At 34.7% G+C, this 18,985-nt stretch overlaps 1 protein-coding gene and 1 long non-coding RNA gene across 3 annotated transcripts in view; one reads left to right on the plus strand and one right to left on the minus strand.

Annotated features, from left to right (window-relative positions):
• LOC136037073 (uncharacterized) overlaps positions 1 to 18,985 on the plus strand; it is a 32,254-nt gene that overhangs the window by 11,838 nt on the left and 1,431 nt on the right. The window contains exon 2 of the long non-coding RNA XR_010619858.1: positions 10,917 to 11,045. This is a non-coding gene — a long non-coding RNA (uncharacterized LOC136037073). The remainder of the gene's footprint in view (positions 1 to 10,916; positions 11,046 to 18,985) is intronic.
• LOC136037072 (uncharacterized) overlaps positions 11,699 to 18,985 on the minus strand; it is a 43,338-nt gene continuing 36,051 nt past the window's right edge. The window contains exons 5-6 of one of the 2 annotated variants that reach the window (XM_065719515.1): positions 18,774 to 18,976; positions 11,699 to 11,938 (exon numbers count right to left, since the gene is read on the minus strand). In XM_065719515.1, coding sequence (XP_065575587.1) covers positions 11,789 to 11,938; positions 18,774 to 18,976 — 353 coding nt within the window. In that variant the 3' untranslated portion in view covers positions 11,699 to 11,788. Of the gene's footprint in view, positions 11,939 to 17,011; positions 17,343 to 18,773; positions 18,977 to 18,985 lie in introns of those variants that run through there. The other variant, XM_065719516.1, reaches the window with a different exon arrangement.

Consider the following 18,985-nt stretch of genomic DNA (forward strand, 5'->3'; position numbering starts at 1 on the left):
CAGACATTCAATATCTCCCAACTTTTCCGTAACCCATTACAGTCCATTAAATTTCCTTTCATGAGTATCTGTAGTTTTTTTAATGGGTTTTGGACGTTTTCCCACCTCCTAAGCTTTTTAGTTTTAATGAAGTTTTGTAATTTTCCCAATTTTTTATTTTTCGCCAGTGCTTGGCTGAATTTTTTTTTTGCGTTTCCTTTTTCTTTTTCACTTTTCTCAACTTTGTCAATCGCACCAAATAAATCATAATTAAACCTAAATTAGACTACAGTGTCCATCATCTTTGACTGCCTTTCTTTATTGTAAATACGTTTAATATTTACTTTTCTGTCTTTTAGTTTTCTTTTCTTTTGTCGTAATATTAAATAAATCGTCATTGAATGGGAATTGATTTGCGACATTTGGTTTTTCATATTTTTTCATATTGTATAAAAATTTTCGAACTTTACGAGGAAAAGCAGGTACAATGAATCTATTCTCGTTTTCTCGGGTACAATTAGTTCTTCATTTTGGCATATGCTTGTTGGTGTCTCGTATTCGTTACATGTGTTTTGAAGTTTACTATTGTTCGAAAATTTTCCCGAAAAATCAATTTCGCGCGTCTTATTTTCAATATCATGTGGCCTAGCTACTTCTGCATCTCCCACCGTTAAATAAGTCGCTTTTGAGGATAGGAGACTCCCAAAATCCCTAAAGTCCCCTTCTACTTGAACGTGCTTATCTTCATGATAACACAATGTTGTAATCGTATCCCTACGGTTTATTTCTGTCTTTTTAATTAGGTCCGATCGCAAAAAAGTTTGTTCACTCGTTCAGTCAATTACTATTTTGGTCAATTTTCAGTTTAATTCTCTTTCTGTTTTATGTGATTTCACAAACCCTTCACAATTTCCTTTACTACGGGGTATAGCCTAATCTGTTCTTTTAGTGGTTACTTTCTCAACTCTATTATGACAATTTTTAGAAAAAGGCTCCTTGGAATCACCTTTCACAGTATTATTAGTATTCCGAGCTTGAATATCGTGTAATTCGTTTTTCAGACAAGAAAGCTTAGCCTGCCATTTTTTCTATGGCAGGTTCACCTCTCCTCATAGTCAATGAAATAGTATGTTTTTCCGTCTTGGCATTTAATGTCTGATAAGTTATATGTTTCGTAATCGATCCTTAGAGACATTAAACAAAAAAAAAGTTTTTTCAACTGAAAGTAAGGAGCGACATTAAAACTTAAAACGAAAAGAAATTACTTCATTTATAAAAGGGACTGCTTCCTCTTCAACGCCCCGCTCTTTGCGCTAAAGTTTGACTCTTTCTCTCAGCTCTTCTTTTTAAAACAGTAAAAACTTTAGCGTAAAGAGCGGGGCATTGATGAGGAAGCAGCCCCTTTTTACAAACGAAGTAATTTCTGTTTGTTTTAAGTTTTAATGTCGCTCCTTACTTTCAGTTGAAAAAACTTGTTTTTTTTTTGTTTAATTTCTGAACGTTTTTGAATCAATGCATGTTTTGATTTTGGCTCTCTGCAGACGAATAATTAAAACAAAATTTGCATATTTATTTTTTTTGGCTAAATGGCTTTCTCATGATATTGATCGAATGATTTTGAGAAAAAAAGCGGGGGATGAAGCCTAGTTGCCCTCCAATTTTTCGGTTAATTAAAAAGGCAACTAGAACATATAATTTTTACGAATCTTTTTATTAGTAAAACATATACGTAACTTATAAATTAGCTTGCGTAAAGAACTTTTTATTCTCATGTTTTTATTACATATATGAGAGGGTTTGCCCCCTCGTCAGTACTTCTCTCTTTACACTAAATCTTAAATTTTGTCCCAATTCATTAAGAATGACCCCTGAACCACAAAGGCCGTAGAATAAATAGTTGACATTACTAAAAAATACTTTGCGTAAAGAGCGAGGTATTAGGAGGAGGTGAGCCCCTCATCTTATAATGCTGCTCCTTAATTCCGGCTGAAAAAACTTTTTCATGTTTATTTTTTCATTGTTTTTTTTTAAATAATGCTAGTAAATCCTACGCTCCCTTCATGGAAATTTTCTTCCCCCATGACAAATTCCTCAGTGGAAAGTTCCCCCAGCATATCCCCCTCTTCTCAACACCCCCCCCCCAACCAAAAAATCCTCCTGAAAACGCCTGTACACTTCCCAATAACCATTACTATATGTAAGCACTGGTCAAAGTTTGTAACTTGTAGCCCCTCCCACGGGGACTGTGGGGGAGTAAGTCGTCCTCAAAGACATAGTTATAAGGTTTTTCGACTACGCTGAATAAAATGGCTATCTCAGAATTTAGATCCATTGACTTTGGGAAAATAATTAGCGTGGGAGTGGGCCTAGGTGCCCTCCAATTTTTTAGTCTCTTAAAAAGGGCACCAGATATTTCCGTTAGAATGAGCCGTCTCGCAACATTCTAGGACAACTGGGTCGATACGATCACCCCTGGGGGAAAAAATAAACAAATAAACACGCATCTGTGATCTGCCTTCTGGCAAAAAATACAAAATTCCACATTTTTGTGGATAGGAGCTGGAAACTTCTACAGTAGGGTTCTCTTATGCGCTGAATCTGATGGTGTAATTTAAAATTCTATGACTTTTAGGGGGTGTTTCTCCCTATTTTCTAAAATAACGCAAATTTTCTCAGGCTCGTAACTTTTGATGGGTAAGACTAAACTTGATGAAACTTATATATTTAAAATCAGCATTAAAATGCGATTCTTTTGATGTAGCTATTGGTATCAAAATTCCATTTTTTAAAGTTTTGGTTACTATTGAGCCGGGTCGCTCCTTACTACAGTTCGTTACCGCGAACTGTTTGATTTCGCTGGTGATCCGACGGCCCATAAGCTACTTGTGGTAAAACATAACTCTCTGGAATCGCCCAGCGAGCTTTTTTCTTAGACTTTTTGTTTTCTTTTCTAACTTCTTGGCGATTTCCCCTAGAGGACCATATATGCCTTTCTAAGGGTTTCTCAAGTCGTTTACAAATCTTCTCTATCTCTTTTAATGTCATCTATTTCGGCCTGTATTTTTTCCACATGTTAACGGTGCTCTCTTTCCTTTATCTCTTCGTCTTGTTCTCTTTCTTTCTTATTTTCTTTTCTATCGTTTTCTCTTTCTTTTCTATCTTCCTAATCTTTTCGCTCTCTGGCTTTTCATTCCACTTCTGTACGTTCTTGTCTTTCCTCCTCTGTTTTCTCTTCTACTATTCTATGTAAAGTAGATTTGTATTACTTTTTGCGTCCTTTTTTTTAGTAATAAAGTTTTATTTAGTTTTTTCATTTAGTGAAAGATATCTTCCAATAATTTCCTTTTGTACTTTATCAACATTTTTGTTTACCTCTTCGTAACTTTGTATCCTTTTTTTCGTACCTCCTCATACTCTTCGGGAGCGATATCTTCCTCCCGAGTAAATTTGTAAGTCAAATATAATTCAGTTTCTATTTTCTAAAGTCGCTCTTCAGGCTTACAGACAAATTTTTGGTATATTTTTCTTTAGTAAACGCAAATCTTGACGAATTATTGTCCGATGTCCTTCAACTCTTTCAAAAACCTCCTTATAACTTCGTATTTTTCCCGCAATGGCGTCATAGGCCTTTTCAAAAGCTCCATTCTGTCTGAGATGCCGTGCTAAATTGTTTAGCTAATTTCTCCAAAATTTCTTTATTGTCATCATTCTGAGAGGTAGCTTCGATTTTATGCAGAAATTTGTTATTGTTCAATATGTTTGAGCGTTAGCCAGTGTCCTATCTTCTACTCTACAAATAAGCCGGTATCCTACAGTCCATATGTCTTCCTTCCGCATCTGTATTGTCTCTGACCAACGTTATTGCAAAATTCAGTTAACATCAAAACTTCCTTAATCTAAATGAAAATCGTTATTCCGATGTCAAAATTCCTCTCTCCGTAGAGCTTGTTTTGACTCAATTTGCTGAATCTTTTTCCAAGCTAATTAGTTGCGTCATATAATCGCAAAATTTCATTTTATCCTAACTAGGTAATGCCCATTCAGATCTTTGTAATCTTTTCAATTGATTCCATCTTTTCCCCCCATTTTTTATATGTAATCACAATAGGCTACAGTATGGGCTAAATTCAATCATCTTCTCGGAAAATGCGGATTCTTTTAGCTATCATCTGATAACTTTCCTTAACTGGCTGCCGTCAAATACCGGAGTGGTAACCACGGCTGCCACCAGATATTGGCGCAGAAATGGTGATACACCACTTATTGGACTAGAAAGCCTCGCTGGCACCACATGTTTGACAGCAGTTGAGGGATGCAGAGAAGTGAAGTTTTTGCAATGAATCTCCACTTAGGGAGTCTATTTTTCAGAATGATATATGTGTGTTTTGTGAACTTTGGAAGAATACGTTTGAGTTATTTTCTACAACCGGGTAGAACATTTTTGCAGGAGCCAATGCAGGGAAGGGTAAGAGTCTGCGAGAAATGCTGTCATTTAGTTTATCGACGGGGGTGCTCGTTTACCCTCGAAAGTGATAGCTAGAGATATTAGTTGTAACCCTGGTCGGGGCACCCATGGCCTAGAGTTTGGCCCATTTGACCGTTCGACCACGTAATAGGGTATTACAATACTCTATATTTGCGGTACAATAATGGTGGCCGCGAGCCTCTCCATTACAATATTTGGTGAAAGTGTTGGTTCAACTCTAATAACTGCTGCCAATAGAGGTATTCCACGCCAATATTACTACACCACTTCTGTACAAAAGAACTGTCTGTAGGGGGTGGGCATTAGATTGGCCCTTCACAATCCGCTAAATAAAAGTTAAAATCCCTGTCCTCTTTTGAATAATATTATCTTTCAATGGCCCAGATCAGGAAGACAAAATTAGAATTTAGCCTGAAAGCTTACCTATTGAAAAACCATTATAGCTTACCGACGAGGCTATACATTATCATAGAAAATTATGCTACAGGCAAATCAAAACAAATGTAATTACGGAAACGAAAACAGGTCATTCATCATAAAAAGAAAAGAAACGAGGGTAGAACCCTAACAATTTTTAGCTTTGTTTTAGGACAAAGTATTCAACTGAGAATGCATTTGTGAATCTTTGTAATTATAAACATACATCTTTTGACTCTGGTCTAATACCTGCTGCTCTTTTTCTCGATTTACGAAAAACATTTGAATCAATAACGCACAGGATTCTTCTTTAGAAACTATCCAATATTGGAATCCGAGTGAGTACTTAGTTTTCTTTTCTATCATATTTAGTTGGTCGAGTTATCTTGGCTGATTCTCTCTTTTCCATCCAGTCTGAAATAGAGTTTGGTGTTCCAAAGGGATCTGCGACTGAGCCGATATTCTTTTTGTTTATGTTAATAGCCTTATAAATGTGAATAAAAAAAAAAAAAAAATCTAAAACCCACCACTGGCTGTCGTCTTTTTAACCTGATTAAATAAAAAAAAACTAATTTTTTTAGCTGAAAGTAAGGAGCGACATTAAAACTTAAAACGAACAGAAATTACTCCGTATATGAAATGAGTTGTCCCCTCCGCAAACCCTCGCTCTTTATGCTAAAGTTTGACTCTGCCACAATTCTACTTTTTGAAACAATTTAAAGCTTTAGCGTAAAGAGCGAGGGATTGCGGAGGGGACAACTCATTTCATATACGGAGTAATTTCTGTTCGTTTTAAGTTTTAATGTCGCTCCTTACTTTCAGCTAAAAAAATTAGTTTTTTTTTATTTAATTTCTGAACGTTTTTGAATTAATGCATGTTTGGTTTTGGCTCTCCGCACATAAATTATTAAAATGAAACTTGTATATTAATTCTTTTTTTGGCTAAATGGCTTTCTCTTAGTTTTCATCAGACGATTTTGAGAAATAAGGGGCGGAGAAGGAGGCCTAGTTGCCCTCCAATTTTTCGGTTACTTAAAAAGGCAACTAGAACTTTTAATTTTTAATGAACGTTTTTATTAGTAAAAAATACACGTAACTTAAGAATTAACTTACGTAACAAACTTTCATAACCTTATATTTTTATTATGTATACGAGGGGGTTTGTACCCTCGTTAATACCTCGCTCTTTACACTAAATCGTAAGTTTTGTCCCAATTCTTTAAGAATGACCCCTGAATCAGAAAGGCCGTAGAATAAATAGTTGAAGTTACTAAAAATACTTTAGCATAAAGAGCAAGGTATTTATCTCCTCCATCTCTGTTCGTTTTAAGTTTCAATGCTACTTCTTCCTTTCATTTGAAAAAACGTTTTCATGTTTATTTTTCATTGTTTTCTTATAGTAATGCTAGAGAACCCTGCGGCCTTTTCATTGAATTTTTCTTCCCCCATGACAGATTCCTCCAAGGAAAGATCCTCCAACATAGCCCCCTCTCCTCAGCCCCACCCCCAAACAAAATAAAATCCCCCTGAAAACGTCTGTACACTTCCCAATAACCATTACTATATGTAAACACTGGTCAAAGTTTGTAACTTGCAGCCCCTCCCCCAGGGATTGTGGCGGAGTAAGTCATCCCCAAAGACATAGTTATTATGGTTTTCGACTATGCTGAACAAAATGGCTATCTCAAAATTTTGATCCGTTGACTTTGGGAAAAAAATGAGCGTGGGAGGGGGCCTAGATGCCCTCCAATTGTTTTGGTCACTTAAAAAGGGCACTAGAACTTTTCATTTCCGTTAGAATGAGCCCTCTTGCGACATTCTAGGACCACTTGGTCGATACGATGACACCTGGGGAAAAGGAAAAAAAAAACAAAAAAAAAACAAACAAATAAACACGCACCCGTGATTTGTCTTCTGACAAAAAATACAAAATTCCACATTTGTGTAGATAGGAGCTTGAAATTTCTATAGTAGGGTTCTCTGATACGCTGAATCTGATGGTGTCATTTTCGTTAAGATCCTACGACTTTTAGGGGGTGTTTCTCCGTATTTTCGTAAACAAGGCAAATTTTCTCAGGCTCGTTACTTTTGATGGGTAAGACTAAACTAGATGAAACTTACATATTTAAAATCAGCATTAAAATGCGATTCTTTTGATGTAGCTATTGATATCAAAATTCAATTTTTTAGAGTTTTGGTTACTATTGAGCCGGGTCGCTCCTTACTACAGTTCGTTACCACGAACTGTTTGATACTATCCCTAATTTTGACAAGAGTTTGTCCTTCTCTAATACACTTATAGCTTTTGCGGATAGCAGTACTCTTGGCACAGCCGATCGAACACAGTCCGATCTCCGTTCAAACAGGACTGCCTTTTATGAAAGAGTTAATCAGTGGTTTAATGTTAATTACCTTACCTTAAATGCTTGAAAGTCATGTTTTCTTATTTTCTCAAGAGCTTCAAGGGCTTGTCCTGGGTTTAAATGAAATACACGTATCGAGGGGTTCCCTTAATAGGCCTATGGAAGTTGCATCCGATCCCTAGGCATCTTGCTTGATGAAATTCCCTCCTTTAAGCCTAATAATGACCTCATTAAAATGAAAGTTCCCAGAAGCCTTGGGATCCTATTGAAAAACAGTTTTCCAGAGCCAGTTCTTAGACTCCTATTTTACACCCTAGTTTAGCCTTATGTTTCATACTGTTCTATTATTTGGATGTCAACTTTTCACTCATCACTGAAGCTACTTTCAAAACTATATGATAAAGCAAGGCCTATTATACAGGATACAAACCGTTTCCTACTTAAACCCTTGCTTGACTTGAGATCTATTTATCTTATGTTTTGTGCTTCTTTTAATCTTTTGAGGTTACATGACCAGCTTCCTGCTGTCCTATATAATAATATATTTTTATTTCCGAGCAATCGACGTGGTTTTTTTTTCTGCACTTCCAATAATTTACAAATACCTTACAATCCGTCCATACGGTCTGACTGTAACACTGATAGCTTGTAATATGATTAACTAAAAAAACTAGTTTTTTTAACTGAAAGTAAGGAGCGACATTAAAACTTAAAATGAACAGAAATTACTCCGTTTATGAAATGGGTTGTCCCCTCCGAAATCCCTCGCTCTTTACGCTAAAGTTTTTAATTGTTTTAAAAAGTAGAACTGTGGCATAGAGTCAAACTTTAGCGTAAAGAGTGAGGGATTGCGGAGGGGACAACCCATGTCATATACGGAGTAATTTCCGTTCATTCTAAGTTTTAATGTCGCTCCTTACTTTCAGTTAAAAAAACTATTTTTTTAAATTTAATTTCTGAACGTTTTTGAATTAATGCATGTTTGATTTTGGCTCTCCGCCCATAAATTATTAAAATGAAATTTGCATACTAATTCTTTTTTGGGTAAATGGCTTTCTCTTAGTTTTCATCAGACGATTTTAAGAAATAAGGGGTGGGGAAGGAGGCCTAGTTGCCCTTCAATTTTTCGGTTACTTAAAAAGGTAACTAGAACTTTATAATTTTTAACGACGTTTCTATTAGTAAAATATATACGTAACTTAAGAATTAAGTTACGTAACAAACTTTATATTCTTATATTATTATTATGTATATGAGGGGGGTTTTGTCCCCTCGTTAATACCTCGCTCTTTACGCTAAATCTTAAGTTATGTCCCAATTCTTTAAGAATGACCCCTGAATCAGAAAGGCCGTAGAATAAATAGTTGAAATTACTAAAAATACTTTAGCATAAAGAGCGAGGTATTTATCTCCTCCTAAATACCTCACTCTTTATGCTAAAGTATTTTTAGAACCCCTCATATGCGTAATAATCTCTGTTCGTTTTAAGTTTTAATGCTACTCCTTACTTTCAATTGAAAAACTTTTTCATGTTTATTTTTTCATTGTTTTTTTTATAGTAATGCTAGAAAATCCCGCACCCTTTTCATTGAATTTCTCTTCCCCCATGACATATTCCTCCAAGGAAAGATCCTCCCACATAGCCCCCTCCCCTCAACCCCACCCCCAAACCAAAAAAATCCCACTGAAAACGTCTGTACACTTCCCAATAACCATTACTGTATGTAAACACTGGTCAAAGTTTGTAACTTGCAGCCCCTCCCCCAGGAACTGTGGGGGGAGTAAGTCATCCCCAAGGACATAGTCATTATGGTTATCGACTATGCGGAACAAAATAGCAATCCCAAAATTTTGATCCGTTGACTTTGGGAAAAATAGCGTGGGAGGGGGCCTAGGTGCCCTCCAATTTTTTTGGTCACTTAAAAAAGGGAACTAGAACTTTTCATTTCCGTCATAATGAGCCCTCTTGCAACATTCTAGGACCACTTGGTCGATACGATGACCCCAGGGAAAAAAACAACAAAAAAACAAATAAACACGCACCCGTGATCTGTCTTCTGGCAAAAAAAAATACGAAATTCCACATTTTTATAGATAGGAGCTTGAGATTTTTTCTATAGGGTTCTCTGACGCTGAATGCGATGGTGCGACTTTCGTTAAGATTCTATGACTTTTAGGGGGTGTTTTCCCCTATTTTCCAAAATAAGGCAAATTTTCTCAGGCTCTTAACTTTTGATGACAAAGACTAAATTTGATAAAACTTATATATTTAAAATCAGCATGAAAATCCGATTCTCTTGATGTATCTTTTAGCATCAAAATTCCGTTTTTTAGAGTTTTGTTTACTATTGAGCCGGCTCGCTCCTTACTATATAGTTCGTTACCACGAACTGTTTGATTTAGAACACTCTCTCCTGGAGTCTGCACGGGGCTGCTACTCCTTTGGTATCTTCAAAAAGTACATTAGAGATTTCCTTGCAAATAATAATTTTTTCCCGATGAGTTTTCCGATGAGTTGATGCCTCCAGATTGGTTCTGTACTTTATTTGTGTATTTTGTTATTGTGTTACTTATGTTGTTTTACTGTTGTAATGTTGTTACTTATGTTATTGTGTTACTTTATTGTGTACTTATGTTGTGTATAATTGTTATTTGTGTACTTTTTTATTTGTGTACTTTATTCACTTGTGTAGGTGGATTCATCTATTACTCCCTTACCTAGCTTGGATTTTTTTGTTTTGTTTTTTAGTTGGTTTGGCGATGTGAATTTGCTATTTAAAAGATGTACAATGAATGTATTTGTTTATTTTTTTAGTTTTTATTATCTTCCCTCTTTTCTCCTAACCGTAGAGCCTTAAGCGGGAGAATATATCGAAGTATTTGTTATTTTGATGTGTAATTTACCGTTGATTTTCATATTCAGTGAAATATATATCATCATTTGTTTAAAAAAGTCCCCTCCCTACTAGTCATTCTTGAACCTTTGAATTCAATCTATGGATAATTTTTGAGCTTGAACCTTCACATGAGTAGCAGTGTTAGAATAAGCACTATGAATACGATGGGTCCCTTCATAATACAGACTTTTTTCTCTGGCTGTGAAAAAGAATTGATACATGCAGTATCACAATGAACAAGGCAGGGCCCCATACCCCTCTCCAGGGGGAGGGAAGAGGACAACTTTTTAAGGGGAGGGGGTCAGATTTTTTCCTGAACTTGGAAATTTTTTCAACTGTTTTTTTCTTATTTCTTGAAATGACATTATATACTTATATCATAAGAAATTCACTGTTGATATTTTCGAAATACTAAATGAAAATGACATGCGTATGTTAGTCGTGATATTTTCTTTTAGAAAAATAACGTTTGTAGTGATATTTCTTTACTTAGTTTTATTGGAACTTATTTCTACGTCTTAAAATGACATTATATATACTTATAACAAAAGAAAAGCACTTGTGATATTTTCCAAATGTGAAATGAAAATGATATAGGATTGTTAATCGTGATTTTCTTTAAGAAAAATAATGTTTGTAGTGACATTTTTTTTTACTAAATCATTTTGAACTCAGAAATTTTTTCAACTTTTTTTTTTACTGAACTTTAAAATTGTAACTGAAATTTGAGAAACTTGGATGTAAATGACTATTAAACTTCGTTTTTTTTTCTAGGCTAATGCAGAGCAAGGATTGATGAAACCATTTTGGAGGGATGACCTGCTCTCTCCTGGTGTAATGGACGCTCTTTTGAATATTATAGAGAGCATTCCAAGCCCTCAGAAATTGACCGGCTTTAGCATTGTAAGAAAAAATTGAATTTATCTACTCTCTTTCGCATGTGTGTGTGTATGATTGTGTTTGTGTGTGCTATTAAAAAAAATATTATGCATGTGTTTTAAAATGATATGAAAATAGAGGTTATTAAGGACAATGAAAATATGCTTTTCAGCTTAAAATCATAACTGTTAAAAAACTTCAGATTATTATTCCGGTTCCCGATGAAATATCGCAAGAGAAGACTGACATAGAATCATTTTTGGAAACACTTGTTTCAGCTCCGAGTGAACCAGATTGGGTCGATAAATTTTCAATGGACTGGTCTGGAGAGGGAGATACTTTAACTCAGCTTAATATTTCAACACGGGGTTTGGGTCAGCCAAGCTTGTCTAGGGTGCATGAAGATCAGGGATCTTCTAGCCCTTTTGTAAGTAAAATTCACAATTACTGAAAGTCATAATGAAATATCCTCCTTGATACTTCTAAAAATGAAATTAGAAACTCCAAGGGTATGTGTGTGACCAATTTACTGCGTGAACAGTGTTTTAATGGCAAAAAATTATCGTTTTTACTGTGCTGAAAATTAAATAAAGAACTTATATTTGGAGTTTCTTAAAAACTTATATTTGGAACTTCCTCTTTAGCTAAAAAACAATATATTTAAAAGGAGAAATGCATAACACAAAAAAAAATTCTATTGATACTAGGACAAAACAAGGGGAAAAAAGACTAGAGTAGCTTAACTTACTCTGCGTCAGATACTCAAATTAAAGTAAAAAAAATCCACACAAATCATCTGCCCTTCCCCTAAAATACAACAACAACAAAATGATTAACAGCTGAGACTTTGCTCTATAACGTTGAGCACCACCAGTAGTCGACATATCTTCCCCGTGGAATTTCTCAGATTCTATTGCCTGAAAAAGAGGATAACCTTATTCTTACCTTAATTCATAGACTGTAAATGAAAATACACTCTTGTTAGAATGCCTAAAGTTGGGCTAGGTGTGTATTGGTTGTGTCTGGTTTTGAACAAGAATGCCAATTTGGCAAAATAACAACTAGGTTAATGCGTGAGGTTGCAACACTAAAACCTCTCCCCCAAAGGCTAGATCGGCTCAGAGCTTTACAGAAAATTAAGTAGATAAACTAAGTTGAAAGTTAAGCTTAACTGATTAATTTTCTACGCATTTGAAAGGAATTGATACAAAAAAAGGAAAAAAAAAAATGATGAACATCATTGTCTATTACGCAAATAGAGTAAATTGTTTGTCTATAAAATAAAGTAAAAAATTAAATATACAAATAAATTAGTTGTCTATTACGCAAATAAAGCTAAATTGATTGTTTCAAATCGAAAAAGAACTATTGAAAGTTTGAATAGCATTTAATTTCTTAATTCTATAACAAAAAAGACTCTTCTGAATCTTTTTATTTAAAGCAAATGCGTCAATTGAGAGGTGAATTGTTCTTGCCATTAGATTTTTTCCCCCTTGATTTTGAAAATACCCTGTTTTGGTGTTTCCACTAAAAAAAAATGCCTTTTTTGCTTATTAAAAAAAAGAGAATTATACCCCCCCCCAGATTAAAATAATGTATTTTGTCCCCCTAATTTTATTTAATTAACGCCACTGTTTTAAAAGTGTAAAATACGTTTTAGACTTGTGCAGCATTGAGGGTAGCTAGTGGCTTCTCTACGTGTGGTAATTATCTGTTTTTTTTTGGCTAGCTTCACTGTTTAATTTAAATTCTTTGCGATTTGGGTTGAATTACACCTATAGTGTAATAGTTACCTGTCTAAGTTTTAACTTTGCTCTTTGCTTTCATGAGAATCTTATGTTTTAAAAAATTATGTAATTCCTGTTTGTGTTTAGTTTCTGAGTATAGTCATTTTTTGTAAGGTTAGCTTCACTGTTTGATGTAATTTCTTTGCGATTTGGGTTGAAATACACCTACAATGTAATGTTTACCAGTCTAAGTTTTAACTTTGCTTTTTGTTTTCATTAAAACGTTATATTCAAAAAAAAATATTATGTCTGTTTGTGTTTGGTTTCTGAACATGTTTATAGGAATAATATTAAGTGGTTATTAAGCTTTCTTACCACGACTAACTAATATAAATTGACGTGGTGGGAATAATAGTGGTCAGATTAGTCACACGGTAGTTTTGGACTTAAACAATGGAAGGTCAGTCTTATTTCTGTAACCAACATTCTCAGTCATATTTAAACAGCTTCTGGTAGAAATCTATATTTGTGTGGGTTTGACGGGTTGCACATTTGGATTTTTATGATTCAATATTAGCCCTAGTTTGTATCCAACCAGCTCAGAAATCCTTAGCTTCCAGGTTTAATTAGAGGTCAATCACCATCTGTGTAATTTTATTCCATGTTAATACTCAAACTCAATGTGAATTCTGTTCTCGGTCGGGTTCAGTTCGGTTCCCGGGTTTACTATCAATATAACGGAGTGTAATTCAGGTCATATCGTATTAGTGCTTCCGTTTATACTACTTTTTTGTGACAAACTTGTTTATGTTGAATTTTTTCCTCAACATTTTTTGGACCTGCTTTAATATTTTGGTTTTTTCTTTAAATTCGGAAATTCTACTTTTTTCTTGTGGAGCTTGGAAATTTTTGCTATAGAAACAGTGATCTTGGATGTAGCGACAGAACCCAACAAGAATTTTGAAACAAAATAACCAACATGGGCAGACGTGCCGAAGCGGTTTTGAAGCACCAGAAACCACACTTGCGTTTCCAATGTCTTTTAAAAGCAACTCAAGCTGAGTGGTTATGTTTCTTAAGTTGATACTTGATTTTTGTCCAGTAGAGAACACTGTGACAATTGTCGGTGTTTTTGTACCCAGAAAAGGATACCTTGTTCCTTATGACAAATCGAAAGTGCTTTGATAATTTGGCGTCAACATGAATGCGGGATTAATGGTGTTTTGTTCGGGCGATGGTTTGATCAGTAGTAAAAAGGCTATTGAATAATAGATCTGTGCGGTGTTCACTACTAGGCCAAGTCGAGTGCCATGGTTCAAGGGATTTGGTTTGTTTTGTTTATTTTTCTGCACAAATTTTATTGTAGAAAGGCTTATCAGCGTTTTTACACGGTAGAAAACGAAAAGAGGAACGGGGTCAAAATTTATTTTGGTTTCGACAATTTTCGCAAGGAGTGGGATATACCGTAAAAACCCTTCGATTTTCACTAAGAATTTAAAGAAATATTTTGTCTCTGGTAAATCTCAAGCCTCTGTGTCTGAATATGTCACTTTCTTTGAGGTTCACCAACAATTCAAAGAAAAATTTGGTCTCAGCTAAATCTCAAGCCTCTGTGTTCGAATGTGTCATTTTCTTGGTACTGGGAAAGGACAAAGAGGATGACAAGGGCAATGCTATTTCAGTATAAAAAAAAATCTACTACTACTACTACTACTAACAACTCACTGCAGCACCAAGCTGCTTGGGACTAACACAGTTGCGGACGCCTCTTCTTCATCTTAATCTATTTGGGGCTTCCTTCTTTACACCCTCCTGAGAAACCCTTTATTGCGACCTCTTCCCACTCAATTTGGGAACATTCTAAGGGGTCAAATAGAGGGACTATCAAGTTCTCTAAAGTTTTACTAGACCTAAATCGAATAAAAAAAATGAAACAAAAAAGGAATTTTGAATTAGTGACACCAATTCTGAAACTGTAGGAGACAGTTCTGATGGTTTTTTTTTCATTTTTTCCACTGAAAATACCCCAAAAACGTATTTTCAAATGAAAATACCAAAAAGGTATGTTTCAAAATCCAGGTGTGAGGATAACCCTTAACCCACTTCTCCCGGTTGGTACTGCTGGCTTGAGGAAATTGTGTTATTGGGAATCAAAATGTGATTTTAGAATGTATCTCAAGCTGATGTTTTACGAAAATAAACAGATTACTCCATTTCCCATTTTTTTCGAATGAATTTTTGAAGGGCTATGACAGTATTAGTCTACTGAATCTAGACTTGTTAACAAACATGTACAAAAATATGCCTATTGTATCCTTTTGACGAAATCAGTTCTTTTATTTTCGGCCTAATTTAAACAAAAAGTGAACAGGAAACACAAGAAGAATATAGCGGATATTTTCATTCAGATGTTTAAAATACATTTCATGATTTTGCGTCATAGTAATTGGGTCGTGAATTGCGTCACACTAATGTATTGTTTTTTTCAGGGACGAGCTTTGGGTGGGGGTAGAGTATTTGGACAGCGTGAAGTTAGAAAACAATTCTTACTTCATAATATGCAGAATAATTGTAGCTAACAGATTTTGCATGCAGACCCGGTATACTTTACCCCCACTGCCAATGTGCAAATATATAGCCCCAATTATATAATTCCAATCATTCTGTCACCCGTTATTTGTCCTTGAAGCTATGAAACCAGTTTTCTCCGATCTTAAATTCAGATCAAGAACTTGAGGGTGTTCTGAATAATTAACAAGTACCTCATCTCTTATGAGTTTCCATACTCTTCAGTATAAACCGCTTTATCTACTGCTTACATCTAATTCATAATGCATGTGATTATGTCTGGTCAAAGAGTCTGGGAGACTAGTGATAGAAGAAGCTAAAACTTATTTGGGAGAAAACAGAACCACAATCATATTGCGTCAACCATCAAAATCATAAACTTTAATATAAGATATTAAATTTTTTCATCATTTTTTTTTACTTATGATTTAAATTTGGCCGAAGCTTAAGGAAGTATTTTTTTTCTCAAATGGTATCGTAGGCATTTTGTAAAGACTTCTAAGTATTTCTTAAAATGATCTGTATATAAACCTAGTCCTGACGAACTTGTAATTCCAAAGTAATGCCAACTATAATTCCACTTGAATGCTAACTGTATGAAAATTTAAGGTTATGTTCAAATACATTTATGCATTAAGCAGAGGCAGAGGTGAAAGCCTTTCCATTGCAGTAGATTATTATCATTATTATTACGATTATTAACATGAAGCACTGAAATTTGATGACTTAAAATAAAGCTTGTTTAAAATTTCTCATTTCTTCTGTGCAACACTGTACTGTCGCTGGTGATAGTGGGCTAAAGTTCTCGTTGAGCCCGTGCTAAGTTAACCTCTGCTGCAGAGCTAGTCTGGAAGCTGAATCAGATTAAAATTAATTATACAATGAAAGTCATCAGCGCTATCAACTGTTAACTTCATTGGACTATCCAAGTCCCAATTGCTCTGGACTGGAACAGTCTTATGTCCCAATTGCTCTGGACTGGAACAGTCCTATATATATATGTATATATATACATATATATATATATATATATATACATATATATATATATATATATATATATATATATATATATACATATATATATATATATATATATATATATATATATATATATATATATATATATATATATATATATGGTAATATGTTGGTTGTTATCTGGGAACAATTGATTTAGAAAGATACTTGCTCAGATGTCTTTTTTTGCGTTTGATGGGGAGGTGTCTACATAAATTTGGTTAAATAATTTGACTTACAAGAGAATTTCTTTTCTTGTTTATAGGTGATTATCAAACCTTAATAATTTTTAATGACTAAAATTTTTAATTTCTTAAGTATTCCCTGAATGATTGTAAATCAGCAGAAGTAGAACAGGCCGTGTATGTGCGAAGCTGGGGGTTGGAAGGCGTGTACTTTTCAAGGATAGTAGGAACAATTCAGTCTCTACTTTGGTATTTTTTCCGTGTACTTTTCATGAAATTAATTGATTTAGAAATATACTTGCTCAGATGTTTTTTTCTGTGTCTGATGGAGAGGTGTCTACATAAATTTGGTTAAATAATTTGACTCACAAGAGAATTTCTTAAATAAGACCTAAGACCTTTAAAGTTCAAAGTAAGACACATCAGTTCTAAGTTGAAAGACCTTTACAACTGTTATTATGCGGCACTTGAGGGGTCTCAAAAGAAAGGCTATTCACCAAGTCATTTATTGAACCCGTATTTTACAATTACAAAATTCATAATAATTGATAACTGACAACCTGTACTAACACAGCAGTGGCGCAGCCAAAGGTAAGACTTGGATAAGTCACGACCTTACAATACTGAATAACATGTGTGTACGTTTTGAACATCAAGATTACATGCTGATGTTTTAGTTCCCCTTGAAATGAGTCTGCCTAAATGTTTAAATAATGTTCTGGCTACGTTCCTGTAAGACAGCCCCAAATGAATATAATTACAACAAATAATACGGATCAATTGCCTGACAAGGTTCTGGTAGGTGGCGTTGTTGACAGCGACTGGAAAAGAAAACGCTTTAGTTTAGAATTATTTACATAGAAATTACGGAAATACGAAAACTGTAAAAAAAAAAAAGCCGTTTTCGTACATAGAAGCACATACAACACAGACAAGTAGAATGGATGCAGATAGAAAACACGAACAAGTAGAATGGATAAAGAGCTGTCAAAGAAAAACTGATAATTAAACCTAAGACAAGAAAATGTTAAACGCACGTATGATTTTAGTATATACTTTTTCTTTAGATAATACAAGTGGAAATGTCTACCAATATTTCAGACCATGGACACAGAAAAATAGTTTAACTTTAAGATTACGTTCAGAAAACCCTTTTTCGACCTATCCGGCTTCACTTAACTTCCCGGATGTAACCTATAAGCAGCAACACATATTTATCCGCTCAAGTGCTAGCTGAAACGCCAGCACTTGGTTCGCTAGCACTAGCACTAGCTCTTAGTAGGAGAAATAAGAGGATATCTATGGATGATGGCAAGCCTATTGCCTTGTAAACTTAAATTATTTAAGATTCTTGGTGATGAACCTCTTTTCACTGCTATTGTCTCTCTTGGGTTTCTGCCTCTACCTTCATATGTTTTTTTCCGGTTTTGCAGTAATTGAATTGTGTTTTCTTACACATGACCTCAATTATCTTCATTTATCCATGCTTAGCCTATACTTTCTGCGGCTGGCAGGTATAGCTTGTTCAACAACTAATTCAGACTAGCGCTGTCAACGCTTTAACATAAACTCTACCAGCTTTCCAATAAAAATTAGAGCGCAAGAGATTATTCTGTACCATCTGAACAGCATGTTAAAATTTGTGGTAACTAGAAATTTTGTTCAATAAAATTAAAACTTGAACAGATATATCTAAGTCAGAAAGGACCAAGTAAAACCAAAATTTTCCCACAAATTTGTATTATACCAAATGATTGTCCAGTTGTACTAGATAGTACCTGGAACTCTCGGTTTGACGTAAAACGGTTCAATTGTACCGCGTTGGCAACGCTGATCCAGGCCATTTCAAGCAGCTAACCTGGACCTCATAACTGCTGACGCCATTTACGCCTCATGAAACGCTATGAAAAAGTTACCAGGCTTGTAGGATAAGTAATTTTGGTATGCTCACATGCACTACAAATTTTCTGTTTTAATCTCTTTTTTTTGTGGTGGCAAACACAAAAAGATTAAACCGCCAGTATCACATTAGTCTTTCACTTATTCTAACTTTATGTTGATTGCGTTTGCCTTCAAGAGGAAAATTGTAATATTTTGATCCAAAGTACTTAATTTAAGAACTACATTCATTAAATTTCCAAAGCCACTATCATTTTGTCTAACCTCACTTTCTCCACTTTCAAGGCTTTTCAAATTCACTTTCCACAAAACTTAGAATTTTACTATGTAATGAAAACATTCTCAGTACTTACTTCAAGAGCTTCGTTCACATATTTTTCCAAAGCTATTGTCATATCCTGTCTAACTTCACTTTCTACATTTGATATTACGTCCATACCGACTTCTAGTTGCACATGATCCTTGGCCCCTGGTGCAGACACCATTAAATTATCAAAATATGGAGACAATGCTTCAAATTGAATGGGCTTTAAGACCATACTTGAAATTTTCATCCCTAAAAAGT

The sequence above is a fragment of the Artemia franciscana genome, chromosome 16, assembly GCF_032884065.1.
Source record: "Artemia franciscana chromosome 16, ASM3288406v1, whole genome shotgun sequence".
Classification (NCBI taxonomy): domain Eukaryota; kingdom Metazoa; phylum Arthropoda; class Branchiopoda; order Anostraca; family Artemiidae; genus Artemia; species Artemia franciscana.